The 15,836-nt window shown below is 53.0% G+C and overlaps 1 protein-coding gene across 1 annotated transcript; it reads left to right on the plus strand.

Moving 5' to 3' along the window:
* Positions 1 to 37: 37 nt before the first annotated feature.
* On the plus strand, positions 38 to 11,314 carry LOC111160658 (solute carrier family 1 member 5). Its single transcript, XM_022523902.1, has 8 exons — positions 38 to 1,167; positions 3,896 to 3,938; positions 4,369 to 4,416; positions 5,297 to 5,463; positions 7,119 to 7,352; positions 8,302 to 8,496; positions 8,631 to 8,765; positions 10,383 to 11,314. The coding sequence occupies exons 1-8, from the start codon at positions 599 to 601 to the stop codon at positions 10,615 to 10,617; spliced, it is 1,626 nt and encodes a 541-aa protein (XP_022379610.1). The 5' UTR covers positions 38 to 598; the 3' UTR covers positions 10,618 to 11,314.
* The last annotated feature ends 4,522 nt before the right edge of the window (positions 11,315 to 15,836 follow it).

Genomic DNA, 15,836 nt, shown 5'->3' on the forward strand with positions numbered 1-15,836 from the left:
GGGCTCAGAGCCACGCGGCGCGCCGGCGAGTTTCTGTCGGGGCCCGTCGCCGTTACCTCCCAGGGACCCGGACTGTCGCCTTCCGCACCCAGGCGCCTGGATCTTCTCTCCTGGACTCAAAAACCTGGCTCCCCTCTTCCCGGAGCTCTGTCTCCCGCCCCCCAGATTCAACTCCCGAGCCTCCGTTTCCAGGACCCCGGCACCCCGGATCCCTGCCTCCCGGATCTGCGCTACCAGGACATGGCCTCTTGAGGACCTCTGCCGCTTGGAAGCCTTCAGTTTTCTATAGCCAAGGACCGCGGGTCCCAGCCTGATAAACCCCTGTATTCCCATCCCTAGGGCCGAAGGAGCCCAGCGCTCCCAGATTTCGGGCTCCAGACACAATCTGGTAGAGCAGAGGAGCCTCCGCGCCCAGCTTGGGGATCTCGGGTACTCCAGGAACCAAGGCGCTGTGAATTCCCAACTCCGGGGAACCTTCCAAAGTTCCAGCCTCCAGGCTGTGTTATAAAACTCATCGGTTCTAAGGAACGTCCGCGTCCCAGGAAGGAGTCCCCAGCGCGCCCAGCTTCCAGCGCTAAGGAACTCCGGGGCGTTCATCATGGTGGCCGATCCGCCTCGGGGAGACGCCAAGGGGTTCGCGGCGGCTGAGCCCACCGCGAACGGTGCCCCGACGTTGGTCCCCATAGAGGACCCGGGCGCGACAGGAGGCGGATGCTGCCGTTCCCGGGACCCGGTGCGCCGCTGCCTTCGCGCCAACCTGCTGGTGCTGCTGACCGTGGTGGCCGTGGTGGCTGGCGTGGCACTGGGTCTGGGGGTTTCGGGAGCCGGCGGCGCTCAAGCTCTGGGCCCCGAGCGCCTGGCGGCGTTCGCCTTCCCCGGCGAGCTGCTGCTGCGCCTGCTGAAGATGATCATCCTGCCTTTGGTGGTGTGCAGCCTGATCGGCGGCGCCGCCAGCCTGGACTCGAGCGCGCTCGGCCGCCTGGGCGCCTGGGCGCTGCTCTTTTTCCTGGTCACCACGCTGCTGGCGTCCGCGCTCGGCGTGGGCTTGGCGCTGGCCCTGCGACCGGGCGCCGCCTTCGCCGCCATCAACGTCTCGGTCGGGACCGAGGGAGCTGTAGAAGAGGCCCCCAGCAAGGAAGTCCTCGATTCGTTCCTGGATCTCGTGAGGTCAGACTCCGCCCGCCCGGTGGAGTCGGGATTGGACGGGAGTGGGAGGAAGGGGGGTGTCCCGGCTATGTGGGGAGGGAACGCATGTTAGGGATGGCGGGAGTGGCCACGTGAACAGGAGAGGGCATCCCGGGGGGCCTAGAGGAAGATAGGACCGGATGGTGAGGGGTGGTGATGGTGGGTGGTGGGAGAGGACAGACCCCTGGGGAAGGAGGCTTCTGATGTGGGCGCCTGGAGACATACGCGGGTACCCTACAAGAAGGTTGATAGGCAAGGACGTCTTAGAGAGGGAAAAACGAGTAATGCCTGGGCACTGTGTGGGGAGGGAGGGGACATTAGAGGGTCTGGCGGGGGGGAGGTGGACTTGGAAGGGGATTGGGCGCTGCTAAGGGCCTCAGGATTGGGCTTCTGGATCAGGATTTGAGTCCAGAGTCAGAGGGCTTGTAACCCATGGGAAAGGAGTCCGTGGGAGACCCTGAGGAGATATGAATGACCTCCAGCCCCAGGGCTCCCCACACTACGTGTCACCCGGACATAACCAGGCTCTTTTCTCAGCCTCCCTTCCCCACCCAGTTCAACTGGGCCCTGGCAGCTTCTCTTTTATATGTTTCTGCTAAACCCTGCCACCTCCGAGGACTTTCCATTCCATTTCCTCCTGTCTGGGGAGCCCGTCTGGGCTCTCTCTCCACCTGTCCCGCCCCCAAACCTCCAGGGGGTTGCTCAAAAAGGGGCCAGTTAGAAAGCCAGCCGACTCTTTGCCTTCTGATCTCTGCTCCGCACCCAAGAATGGCTCTCCCCATTTTGAGGCGGACAGACCCCTGGGTTGCCCTTTGGGACCTGCTGATTCAGGGTCTCCAGGCTGGTTGGGGGACTTCCTGGAAGTGACAAGAGGAAATGATGAGTCACGGAACTGGGTTCTCCCAACCGCTTGGGAGATCCGTGTCGGCTGGGGTGAGAGATGTGGGGGCAGGCTTGATGTCTAGAAGTTGTAGTGGGCGGGTGCCTCCTGGCTGGGGGAGATTAGCGGGGTCCTGACCCAGCCCTGCCTGGCCTGGGTGGGTACAGGCCTTCTGGCCAATGGGCACGCCCACTCGGAGGCCGTTGATTTGTCCACGCTGCTGCCCCTGTGTGTCAAAATAGAAGGAACTGGCAGTCGGCCAGCTCCGGGGACTTTGCTAGAACATCTCAGAGCCACACGACTTTATAGCCAATTGGCACACAGCTGGACACAGACGCTCGGCCACAGCTGCGGCCTCTCACACTGACACATGGCCTTATACCAGTTGTCACACGTGTCCTCACGCACACAGAGGAACTAGCCTCCCTCGACACAGCCGCTCACGGATGCCACTGACCTCTCCAATACATTGAGCGTTGCCCAGACATCCATGCTCAAGAGACCGTATGCACTAACACCGTCCCACAGATCTGAGCACTAACCTGCACCCCCAACCCAATCCCAACACTTGAGAAACATCATTGGTGAGGGAGGACGCCAGAATGGGGGGGGGGTGTGGGTAGAACTACGCAGCCGGCTGCCTGGATTCAAATCTCAGCTTGGCCGCTTCCTAGCCAAGGCAGGTTCCTTTCCCTTTCTGTGCCTTGGTTCCCTCCTCTATAAAATGGGGGTCAGAAGGCTGTTGTGAGGATCCAAGGAGTGGATTTAGGGGCGCCTGGGCGGCTCAGTTGGTGAAGTGTCTGACTCTTGATCTCAGCTCAGGTGTTGATCTCAGGGTTGTGAGTTCAAGCCCCGAGTTGGGTTCCATGGTGGGTGGGGAGCCTACTTATTTATTTTTTTAAAAAGATTTTAATTATTTATTTATTTGAGAGGGAGACATAGTGAGAGAGAGAGCACGCACAAGTGGGGTGAGGGGCAGAGGGAGAAGCAGACTCCCTGCTGAGCAGGGAGCCCCATGCAGGACTCGATCCTGGAACTCTAGGATCATGACCATTCCAGAATTATGACCGGAGCTGAGCTGAAGGCGGATGTACTTAACCGACTGAGCCACCCAGGTGGCCCGCGAAGAGCCTAGTTTAAAAAATAAAATAAATAAGTGAGCGAGTGGATTTATATAAAGCACTGCAGGGACTACAGTAGACACATTTGCTGGAATTTTTGTCCCACTCTGAGACACAAGAGGCCGTTGTCTCACTCCCTGACACGCTCGCTGGGGTTTAGTGCACGCTGCTGCCCAGACAGACATTCACGACACACACAGCCATCCCTTGTCACTCTCTCTCACTAACCTCCTTCCCACACACCCAGATCTTCCCCATACCCTGTCACCCCACTCAGCCCGGGCACCAAGGCCTGAGCCTTGAGGGAGGAAGTGGCTGATGCAAGACGCCCTGGGTATTAAGTTTGCTGCTTGGGGTGGAGCTGAGGCCCAGGGTGACCCTGCTCCAGCCTGCTCTGGGAAGCCAGCGTTCCTCACTTCCAGTCCACAATCCCTTGGGGCTGGTCGAGGCTAGCAGGCCAGGCTTCGGAGGCCCTTGGAGGCCAACTCAAGACTTCCCACCCCCTGGACAAGCGAGCGGGCCAGGGCCCAGCTCTGCTTGACCACACCCGGCCTGAGGCATGGGTGGGGACCATAGCTGGGTACCAATGGGGCCTCCAAGGTTCTTTGCATCCCAAGAGGCCAAGGCAGCCCCCCAGACCGCCCCCCCCCCGCCCAAGTTCCTCCTGGGGTATTTAATAACCTACCGCCCTCCGTGTCTATTTCTGCAGAAATATCTTCCCCTCCAACCTGGTGTCTGCAGCCTTCCGCTCAGTGAGTCCTTGGGGCTATGTCCCGAGGGGTGGGGGGCAGGTGGGGAGGGATACAGCCAGCTGTAGCCCCTGGGTGCTTGCTTTCAGGTGGTTTTTGAAAAAGCACGCGCATTCACAAATTGTTGAATGCTCTTGGAGAGTTCGTGGGGGGCCTGTGAAACCCATCCATGCCCCTCATCGAGGAAGGAGAATATGGGTTCTGAGCCCTTTCGGGGTTCTAATTCTAGGTGTGTGACCCTGGGCAAGTGCCTTTTCCTCTCCTTGCCTCGGTTTCCACCTCTGGAAAATGGGCACATGGCAGGAAAATGCCACCTCGGTGGGGTTGCATTGAGGGGGTGCTTAGGGCCAGCTTGGAGCACTGATAGTGCCAGGATGGGGTGGGGTGGGGCCTCCTTGGCATTGATACTGACCTTGCCCATCCCTACCTGCAGTACAGTACCTCCTATGACACACGAAGCATCAATGGGACCAAGGTGAAGGTGAGAGAAGGGGACCCATCCCTCCGCCCATTGGTGGGGTTTTTCTCTTTTGTTCCAACCCAGCATTTGCTTGCCCACCACTGGCATCTTCCAACCTTCGGTGGTATTTGCTTTATACTCTGCCGCTGCTGCCCAATTTTTATTTTTTTCTGGTCTCTCCATTTTTGCTCCTTTCTTCTCCCTCCCTGATGCAGGCTTCTCTCTGCCCCCCACCCCCCCCGGCCCCCTCTCTGGGCTGCCCCCCGGTTCCCCCCTCCCCCCTCCCCTCAGCCAGGTGCAAAGTAGTCTTTCCCCAAAGCACAAACCTGACCTGTTTCCCTCCTACCCAGAGCCCCTTTCTGCTCCCTAGTGCCCTCAGAAGAAAGCCCAGGCTCCTCGCCACAGTCCATGAGACGCTGCGAGCTCAGGCTTCTGCCCAGCCACCCACCCAGCCTCATGTTTTGACTCTGGCTGGCCTATTCCAGCCCCAGTGGCTTTCCTTCTGTTCTTTGAATGCCCAAGGGGTTCTCATTTCCAGACTATTGCACATCGTTTCCCCTCTCCAGAATCTTCTAGCACCTCTCTTTACCTGGTTAATCCTCCTTTTCTCCAGATCTCAGCCCCTTCCTCCACGAAGCCCTCCCTGATTCCCCCACCACGCCACCCACCAAGCCGGCATCCCCGCTCAGTTCCAACACTCTCCTGGGTTTCCCCTCTTCCAGTCACTCTGGGTGGTCCCCGGTGACCTGGGAGGTCTCCTGGACCTGGACTGTGAGCCTTGGGAGGAAGGGACAAATGAGCTCCAAGAGCTGTTTCGTCCACGTTGGGTCCCAGCAGGGCCCTTAGTGGCTGTGCAAGTTAACTGAACATCCTCCCATCCCAATTTGTTCCTTACCCCAAGGTGCCCATTGGTACCGAGGTGGAGAGTATGAACATCCTGGGCCTGGTGGTCTTTGCCATTGTCTTTGGTGTGGCCCTGCGGAAGCTGGGACCCGAGGGGGAGCTCCTCATCCGCTTCTTCAACTCCTTTAATGACGCCACCATGGTGCTGGTCTCCTGGATCATGTGGTAGGTGGTGGCAGGGGGGCGGGGGACGTGGGACGGGGCAGCCCTCCCATCTCTCTGCTCCGTGGAGCCAGATGGCCTGGATTCACACCCAGTGTTGCCCATCCCCTGGCTGTGACTTTGGGCGAGTGACCTACCCTGTCTGTGGCTCGGTGTCTTCATTCTAAGTTGAGGAGAGTCCTGTACTCCCTGGGATCTGAGACTGACGTCAGCCGGGCTGTGGCCACAGCTTAGTGAATGCATCTCCGCTGCAGAGATTTGAACGGGATCCAATGTCCGCGTTACCATGAAGAGGGAATGAGTAATAGGAGGTCTAGGTGGAGGTCTAGGTCAAGCACTTATGAAGTGTTTAAATGCCCAGTACCCCCTGAGCTACTCTTAGCTATGATCATTATCATTATGACCTCCCACCTGTGTGCCCTATCACAAGTGACTTACCGCATTCTGCCTCAGTATCCCCATCTGGAAAATGGGACCGACAGTATCAGACACAAATGAGTGTAAACTTCTTGGGACAAAGCCTGACCTATAGCATGGGCACAATAAAGAGTATCAGCTAATATTTATCAAGTATGTCCTTGTTTAACTTCTGGGCACCTCCCACTGGCCGGAGCTTGGGCATTTGGCCAAACCTCGCTGCACCAGATTTGGACTTAACCCGTGGCCCCACTGGGCAATGGGGCCTTTCTTCTGTTAACCAGAGAGGGGAAAGGCTTTGGGCAACAACTAGCCACAGGGATCAAACTGGGAAGGCAGTCTTGGGGGAGGCCTCCTGGCTGAGAGGCACGAGCACCTCTGGGACCGTCACTCCAGGAGAGGGTGATAATAGCTCCAGTAGAAGTTTATAGATCTCTTACTGTATACAAAGAGCTTTCAAGGCACTTCCCGTGGCACCCCATTTCCCCCAACATACCTATGAGGCCAGTAGCCTTAATGTACCTGTTTTACAAACCTATTAGATTCTTTTTTTAAGATTTTATTTATTTGACAGACAGAGAGGGAACACAAGCAGAGGGAGTGGGAGAGGGAGAAGCTGGCTTCCCACTGAGCAGGGAGCCTGACTCGGGGCTCGATCCCAGGACCCCAGGATCATGACTTGAGCCAAAGGCAGACGCTTAACCGACTGACCCGCCTGGGTGCCCCTACCAACCTGTTAGATTTTAATTCAACGGTGGCCACGGAGGACTAAAATAGGAGCTTGTGCGGCATTGTGGTAAAGATTCCATCGTGTTCCAGGGCTCAACCCAAGATAAATGCTTCGTGTCTGGGTGTTGTTACTAAGACATGAGCTACAGACTTTTTAATTTTCATGATGTGAGAGATTGTATCAGTTTAAATCACCGTAGGTACTGTAACCTACAAACGCAGAACATGTAAATGACTCACTTGGGGGGGCCACGGGTTAAGTCCGAATCTGGTTAGTGATTCAACTCCAAGTGGCTTTAGAAACCCCCAGGCTTCTTTATCTCCCTGCTGTCCTATCTGCAAGGGGAAAGAGCTTGGAGGATGGCAGGCAAGGTGCCCAAACTTCGGCACACGCTGCTGTAGGTGTTTCCTGCCCACAAGGGAGGCTGTGGTCAGGCTGTGTACTGAGCCCAAAGCCTGGTGCTTCTGTGGACACACGGTCAGAGGCCGCAATCTGTCTCCTGGGTGCTTAGGTATGCCCCTGTGGGCATCTTGTTCCTGGTGGCTGGCAAGATCGTGGAGATGGAGGACGTGGGGATGCTGTTCGCCAGTCTCGGCAAATACATCCTGTGCTGTCTGCTGGGCCACGCCATCCACGGGCTCCTGGTGCTGCCCCTCATCTACTTCTTCTTCACCCGCCAAAACCCCTACCGCTTCCTGTGGGGCATCGTGACGGCGCTGGCCACTGCCTTTGGGACCTCTTCTAGGTATGGCCTCAGGGGAGACTCATGCAGGATTTCTAAGTTTAAGGGGCCTGCGGTAGGCATCAGCTGTCTGGAGACCCTTGAAATTTTGTGGTTTTTTTTTTTTTTTTAAGATTTTATTTATTTATTTGACAGAGAGAGAAATCACAAGTAGGCAGAGAGGAGGCAGGCAGCAGGCTCCCTGCTGAGCAGAGAGCCCGATGTGGGGCTCGATCCCAGGATCCTGAGATCATGACCTGAGCGGAAGGCAGAGGCTCAACCCACTGAGCCACCCAGGCGCCCCATCCTTGAAATTTTGTATTTGGAGACACTGGATCTGGGTGTAGGGGACATACTTTGTGAGTTTCTTGTAAGGTTCTGGAATACGCCCCACCTTCCCTGTTAGTAAACCCCTGTCTTAGAGATTTCTCCTTTTTTTCTTCCTGAGAACCACTCCTCCTCCACAAGACCTGGCCCTGGGGGGCGATGGTCTAGCGCTCCACCCTGGATCTAATCCCTTAGGAGCCCTTTCCACTCCCTTCTAGGTGTTTTGTCCACCTCTGCCCTCAGAACCCGGCCTTCCCCCCAGCAGCGTACCTGACAGAATAGCAATTCTTAGACAGGATCTATTGGTGGAGCAGGGAGAGAGTGGGGGTGAGTGAGCTCCGAGGCATTACAGACTTTAGGTTTGAATTTTTGTGTGTATTTTGAAGGATAGCAATCTGTACTCTCCCAGGGGGTCCAGGACTCCTATGCTTTGGAATCCTGGCACTTTGCAGGATTCCAGGCTCCTCTGGCTCTGGAAGAGTAGAGCAGGGAGGGCTGGGGAGGACAGGGTAGGGGTGGGTGGCGGGGGAGGGGGTCTAGGCTGGTGGGCGGAGCCTACAGTGCGCTGATTGGCCCGTGGGGCGGTAGACTGGGTGGGGCTTCGGCAGGGGGCGGGGCACGCGCTGACCACAGCTCCTCCCTTCAGCTCCGCCACTCTGCCGCTGATGATGAAGTGCGTGGAGGAGAGGAACGGCGTCGCCAAGCACATCAGTCGCTTCATCCTCCCCATCGGTGCCACGGTCAACATGGATGGTGCGGCGCTCTTCCAGTGTGTGGCCGCGGTGTTCATTGCACAGCTGAACCAGCGATCCCTGGACTTTGTGAAGATCATCACCATCCTGTGAGTGTGGGGTGGCTGCGGCCGGGACCCCCGGCCCATCTGACCCTTCCCCCGAGAACCGACATGGGCTGGAGGGAGCCAGCTCCTCAGGCTTCCCAAGGCCCCTGTCCCTGACCTCCGCTCTCTTCCCGCAGAGTCACCGCCACGGCGTCCAGCGTGGGTGCTGCGGGCATTCCTGCCGGGGGTGTCCTCACTCTGGCCATCATCCTAGAGGCGGTCAACCTGCCCGTCCAGGACATCTCCTTGATCCTGGCTGTGGACTGGCTAGTGTAAGTGTGGGTTTGGGGCTTCAGGTTACCTAAAATGTCATATATCTGTAAGAATGGAATTTCATTCAACAGTAAAACTGAATGAAGCATCCGCACATTTGTACATGGTAGCACGTGGGACCCTTGAAAATCTCACGCTAAGTGAAAGAAGGCAGAATACAAAGGACCACATAGTGTATGATTTTTTAAAAAGAGATTTTAAAGATTTTATTTCTTTTAGATTTTTATTTTTAAAGATTTTATTTAAAGATTTTATTTATTTATTTGTCAGAGAGGGAGAGAGAGCATGTGAGAGCACAGGCAGGCAGAGTGGCAGGCAGAGGCAGAGAGAGAAGCAGGCTCCCTGCTGAGCAGGGAGCACGATGTGGGACTCGATTCCAGGACCCCGGGATCATGACCTGAGCAGAAGGCAGCGGCTTAACCAACAGAGCCACCCAGGCATCTGTGATTCCATTTCAATGCAATGGCCAGAATAAGCACTTCTATAGACCATAGATTAGCAGTTGCCGGGGGCTGGGGGATAAGTGCTTGGTGGGTGTGGGGGTGTCCTTTTAGAGCAATGAAAATGTCCTGGAATTAAATAGCAGCGATGGTTGTACAATATACTGAATATACTGAAATATACTGAAAACCACTGGGTTGTGTACTTTTTTTTTTTTTAAGAGAGAGAGCATGTGCATGGGTGAGGGAGAGGGCAAAGGGGAGGGGCAGAGGGAGAGAGAGAATCCTAAGTAGGCTCCATGCCAGGTGTGGAGTCTGATGCAGGGCTCCATCTCAACCCTAAGGTCATGACCCGAGCCGAAATCAGGAGTCAGACTCTCGACCAACTGAACCATCCAGGTTCCCCTGAATTGTATACTTTTGAAGGGTGAGTTTGGGGATGCCTGGGTGGCTCAGTCAGTTAAGTGCCTGCCTTCAGCTCTGGTCATGATCTTGGGGTCCTGGGATTAAGTCCCTGCTTGGCGGGAGGTCTGATTCTCCCTCTCCCTCTACCCCTCCCCCACCGCTGCTTCTCTCTCTCTCAAATTATTTTTTTTAAAAGGGTGAGTTTTATGGTATATGAATTATAGCTCAATTTTCTAAAATGGGATGTACACATACACACACACACACACAAAGTATAAAGAGGAAGTGAAAAGAGATCTCTAAGATTATAAGTAGAAAGGCCTCAGTGAGAAAGTAGTCTATCAGGGGGAAGAGGAGAGGTGGATGGGTCTTCTGAGGCCCCAAGAGAAGGAAGGGGTGACTTTTTGAAGTTCCAGGAGGAGCAAATTTTGTGATTTTGGGGGGAAGAAGAATCATCTGGGCTCCTGGGAGGATGGAGGAGAAGATCTTTGGAGTTCTGAGGCAGAGAAAGTGTGGGGATACCTTGGGATTCCATGAGAAAGAAGAGAGGTAGGGGGCTGCTTGGACTCTGGATGAAAAGGTCTTGAGGTTCTAGGATGAAGGGATAATTTGGGTCCTGAGAAGATGGAGGGATGACCTGGGTCTAGGAGGAGAGCCGGGTTCCATGAAGGAGGGCGCCATGGGGACTCCAGGCTTTGCGGGGAAAAGCAGGGTGGTTGGGCCCTACCCTCGGCCCTCCCACTCACTTCCCTGTCACTCCTCCCCCTTCAGAGACCGGTCCTGTACCGTCCTCAACGTGGAAGGCGATGCCTTTGGGGCGGGACTCCTCCAAAATTACGTGGATCGCTCGGAGTTACGGAGGTCGGTGCCAGAGTTGATCCAAGTGAAGAGCGAGATGCCCCTGTCTCCGCTGCCCGCCTCCACCGAGGAGGGGGACCCTCTCCTCAAACACCGTTTGGGACCTGCTGGGGATGCGGACCCCTGTGAGAAGGAATCAGTTATGTAAGCCCCATAGGGGCGTTCCCTGCCCTGATGGGCGCCGCTCTGGACATTGGGATTATGAACTAGGGCTTTGGAGGCTCTGTCTGCACGTTCGGGGATCCGGGGGCCCCAGGCGCTCGCCCCGCCCCCTGATCCAGCATCAGATCTGGGAGGCCTCAGTGCCGGCGTATATGTGTATGTGTGTGTATTTCTTCCCCAAACTTCCCCAGTCCTCGATTCATGTTCCCACCCATGGCTGGGAAACAAGATGGAGAAATAGTCTAAATGTCTTCTTCTGGGCTCCCCATCTCCAGGCACCGGTTGTCACGTGGACTTCTGCCCTCTTGGAGAGGATGAATGTTCAGTGGGTTGCTGGCTATTTTGGTAGCTCTGTGTGTGTGTGTGTGTGTGTGTGTGTGTGTGTGTGTGTGTGTGTTTTGTGACTCTGCGGTACATCCCACCCTGTCCCCAGGCCCTCTGTTCCCTCCACAGTAACAGAAACACTCCATGGGACCCCGCCGGGGAGGGGAGACCAAGGACAATGACTGCTGTCACTCCAAAGGGCCTTTTTGAGCAATAAAGTTGTCAAGCATTTCTCATCAGATGTTTGTTATCAAGTCAACATATGTGCATTTACCAACAGCTCAGGAGTTCCACTTAAACCAAAGAGAAAAAAACTGTCCCCTCAAAGTCCAGGACACAAATGTCTTCAGCCACTCTCCTTGTAACTGCCAAAATTTTGAAATGTACCAGTTGATAGATCAGTACAATTGTTCTGTGATGGACAGCTGTTCTTGGATGCATTCCATGGATAACATTTGGAGTGAAAGGAGCTGGAAACCGTTCATGCAACCTGGTTCCATTTCTGTGAGGGTCTGGAACAGGCGAAACTGGTCTATAGTGAGAGAAATCCAAACAGTGATGATCTATGAGGGTGACTTCGTGACTGGGAAGGGACCCAGGGAAACTTCACGATCCGGTAAATGTCCCATATCTTGAGACAGGCGTTGCTTACACAGACCTATACATTGGAAAAATTCCCCTGTGCACTTAAGATGTGTGCATTTTAGCCTGTGTAGACCATCTTCCAGCTGAGAAACTTCGGGCGACTCCTGGGAAGAAATTGATTTTCCAGGGTAACCAACATAGGAATGCAGGTGTTCCTTGATACTTGAACTCTCACTATCCAAACAGTGCCAGTAGGGACATATCCCCTCCTTTTAAACCCTGAATTTGCCGTTCAAATAAAATTGTCGCCGCGCAACTCTTTTGAAGTCCTATTTGAGTCCAGGTTGTGGATGGTACCATTGGAGCCTCACAGGCTCTACTGATCCTTGTACCTCTGACCCGCCTTGTACCTTGCTGAGACATGTTACATGTTACTGATCATTATCTTCCCCTTCCCAGGGCCCTTCTAGGCTCCTGCCCAGGTGCCTGGAGGCACCACCAATCTGAGTCCAATTACAGATGGTATCTTGAGTATCTTTAGCATTTTTTTGGTTGTTGTTTATTTAGTTACATCTCATGGTCATTGCAGGGTGAAAGAAAAATATAATTCATATTTGATTTGGTGCAAAATCGTTGGGCATTGCATACAAACATAACCACTAATGAGTTCATTAAGTGTTGAATAATGAAGTAATTAGTGTTTTCAATGCTTTCCATTATGCCAAAATCCTTGGGTGGTTATAAGAGTGTTTTAAGAGTTTTAATGGTATTCAGGGAAATTGGTTGGGGTTGTTGGAAGGAGCTGGGAGTGCATTATTGTCCCCACTTAAAATAGTTGTTTATCTTCAAATTTTCACTTTAATGCTTTTGGGGGAATGGATCAGATTTAGATTATGAAGGATGCCTGTTTGAAGAGATTCACGCATGTGTGTGTAATATAGCTCATATCTATTTACGATATATATACATAAGAGGAATCCATAACCAGCCTAAGTTCCAATTTCCCCATTTTTCTATTCCATTTTTTTTTCTTAAGATTTTATTCATTTCATTTGACAGACAGAGATCACAAGTAGGCAGAGGCAGGCAGAGAGAGAGAGGAGGAAGCAGGCTCCCTGCCGAGCAGAGAGCCCGATGCGGGGCTCGATCCCAGGACCCCAGGATCATGACCCGAGCCGAAAGCAGAGGCTTTAACCCACTGAGCCACCCAGGCGCCCCTTTCTATTCCATTTTCAAGATTCTCTCAGCACATGCCACAAATTCGCCTAAGATGCTGATCTGGGTCATTTTTAAAAAGTCTGGAACCATTTCAAGCCTCCTGAGTGTGGACAGGGGCTCCCACAACTGGACCCCACTAGGAGGGGCACTCCACGAGGCAGCCACCTCTGTCCTGTCCACCACGGTCTGCCCAGAGCGCAGCATGGTGCCTGGCACATAGCAGACACTCAATAAATATTTGCAGAGGGCGCCTGGGTGGCTCAGTGTCTGTCTGGCTCTGTTCATGGTCCCGGAATCCTGGGATCGAGTCCTGTGTCCGGCTTCCTGCATGGCTGGGAGTCTGCTTCTCCCTCTGCCTCTGCTCCTTTCCCTGCTCATTCTCTCTCTCTCTCAAATAAACAAGATCTTTAAAAAATAAATATTTGCAGAATGGATGGATCGGGCTCCAGCTACAGAGCCGCCTGGCTAGAAAAGGCTGTCACCTGGTCGAGATCCTGTTTCTGCTGCCCGCCAGCTCTGTTGCCTTGTGTAAGCAGGACGGAGTCTCACCCTCTGGTGACAGTGGCTCTGTTATGCCTCACTCCAAGATTACTGGTGAAGGTTACATAGGAACAGAAGGAAAAGCACCTGGACGGCCATCCCCTGGGGCCCTGCTCCCACCTACCTCTCCCTTTCTCCATGGCTCCACCCACCCCTGTCTTGGGAACACCCCTTTTGCTCCTTCGAAGGAGCCTGGCTTGGGAGGGAGTCCTCACGCTAGCCCTGCATTGGGCCTGGACTTTTCGTTCTAGACTCACAGTAACAGGAAGGGGGGCTCCAAGTTCGGAGTAATGACAGCTTTGTCTTTCCCTGGCAACAGTGTTTCTTGGCCTGTTGGACTCCCTCTCCCAATCTGCCTTTTGGGTGGGGGCTCAACCTTATTAAGATATACTTGGCATATAATAAACCACATCCATTAAAGTAGGTATTTGGATAAAACTGACAGATGCATAGTTAGTGAAAACCACCCCGATCAAGATACACGATACTGCCACCACCCCAGATAGCCTGGTGCTCCTTTGCATTTTGTCCCTCCCTCAGTCCCCAGGCCCAGGCAACCACTGATCAGCTTTGGGATCGGCCAAGGATTAGTTTGTCTCGCCTAGAATTTCCCATTAGTGGAATCCTATAGCAGGTCGCTTTTTGCGTCCTGATTCTCTTACTTAGCATAATGCCTTTGAGATTTTGCTACGTTTGTGCACTTATTAGTTTATTGCTTTTTGTTTTTAATCATGGACGAGTACGCCACTCTGGGCGCAGCAGTTTGTGGCTCCATTCACGTGGAATGGATACCAGGGGGGTTCTGGTTTGGGGCTGTACACAGGTGGGTTGTCTGCCATCAACCTCCCATAGCAAATCTTTTGTAATGCCCAGGGAGGACACACAAATATTGACTGCTTGGTTAAAGGGAGCAGCTCCTCCAACAGCTGTAGGGACATGAACCTTCCGTCTTCCCTGATGGGGAGTTGGGGCAGGGGGAGAAGTTCAGGTAGTCCCCACGGAGAGGCATTCATGGTGATGACCGTTTACCAACAGATCAGTAATCTACAATGTAGTATCGTCATGTTTTAACCACCATCATGGCCATACCAGCGCCTGTGCTGGCTTGAGCGTCAGCTCTGGGAAAATCCTCTTGGCTCTACTGACGTGAAGATCATGGATACTATGACCTACCTGCACGTGATTTGATGTTATTCATTTTTTTAAAATTTATTTATTTATTTAGTTTTTAGTAACCTCCACCTCCAAAGCTGGGCTTGAACTCCCGACCCTGAGATCAAGAGTCGCATGCTCTTTCCGACCGAGCCAGCCGGGCGCCCCTGGAGCTTGGATAATTCTTAAGCAGGTTTTTCCAAGTGAGGCTAAAATTCGGTTAATGTGCACTAGTCTGAATGTGCTGTTTTTTACAATACCGAAAAGCTTCCGTTCCGGCTGGCTAATCATACAAGAGTCAATGAGAGAGCACTGAAATCCAGTGGTATGTATCTAGTATAAACTCATTAAATCAAGTTAATTGCTGCAGTAGGTTTCCCCTCATATTATTTACCTAGTTGAGAATAAAAATACTGAATACACAAAGCTGTCAGGCAGTATTATAAAGGCTACAAAACTAGGGTTTTTTGGGAAGATTTTATTTATTTATTTGCAAGAGAGCGAGAGTGCATGAGAGGGGCTAAGGTCAGAGGGAGAAGCAGACGCTCCACCAAGCAGGGAGCCCGATGCCAGCCTCAATCCCCGGACTCCAGGATCGTGACCTGAGCCGAAGGCAGATGCTTAACCAACTGAGCCATCCAGGTGCCCCAAGGTTACAAAAGTTTTTAATGTAAATTGTTGTTCATTCAGGAACAAGGAATAGAGGAGAAAACACCAAAACACTACAGATGGTGCTAAGAGAAAATTTTTTTTTTAAAGAACTGTTTTTTTTTTTTATTTTAAAGATTTTATTTATTTATTTGACAGACAGAGATCACAAGTAGTCAGAGAGGCAGGCAGAGAGAGAGGAAGGGAAGCAGGCTCCCTGCCGAGCAGGGAGCCCGATGCAGGGCTCGATCCCAGGACCCTGGGATCATGACCTGAGCCGAAGGCAGAGGCTTTAACCCACTGAGCCACCCAGGTGCCCCACCCTTTTTTTAAAAAAAGATTTTTATTTATTTATTTGACAGAGATCACAAGTAGGCAGAGAGGTAGGCAGAGAGAGAGGGGGAAGCAGGCGCCCTGCTGAGCAGAGAGCCCAATGTGGGGCTCGATCCCAGGACCCTGGGATCACGACTTGAGCCGAAGGCAGAGGCTTTAACCCACTGAGCCACCCAGGAGCCCCAAGAGAAATTCTTGATCTGTTGAGACCCTAAGTCACCTAATGGCACAGTTTAATGGGAAGTTGCCAGAAGCACTTGATGTGGTTCTCTTATCAAATCACAGCTAAGCCAGGGTTATTTTATATATATTTTTATATAATAAATAATTAAATAAATGAATATATATATATATATATATATATATATATAGCATATCAATCAAGAAACCGCACCAACAATTTCT

This window comes from Enhydra lutris, unplaced genomic scaffold (genome assembly GCF_002288905.1).
Source record: "Enhydra lutris kenyoni isolate GAN:26980312 unplaced genomic scaffold, ASM228890v2 scaffoldscaffold77, whole genome shotgun sequence".
In the NCBI taxonomy this organism is placed as follows: Eukaryota; Metazoa; Chordata; class Mammalia; order Carnivora; family Mustelidae; genus Enhydra; species Enhydra lutris.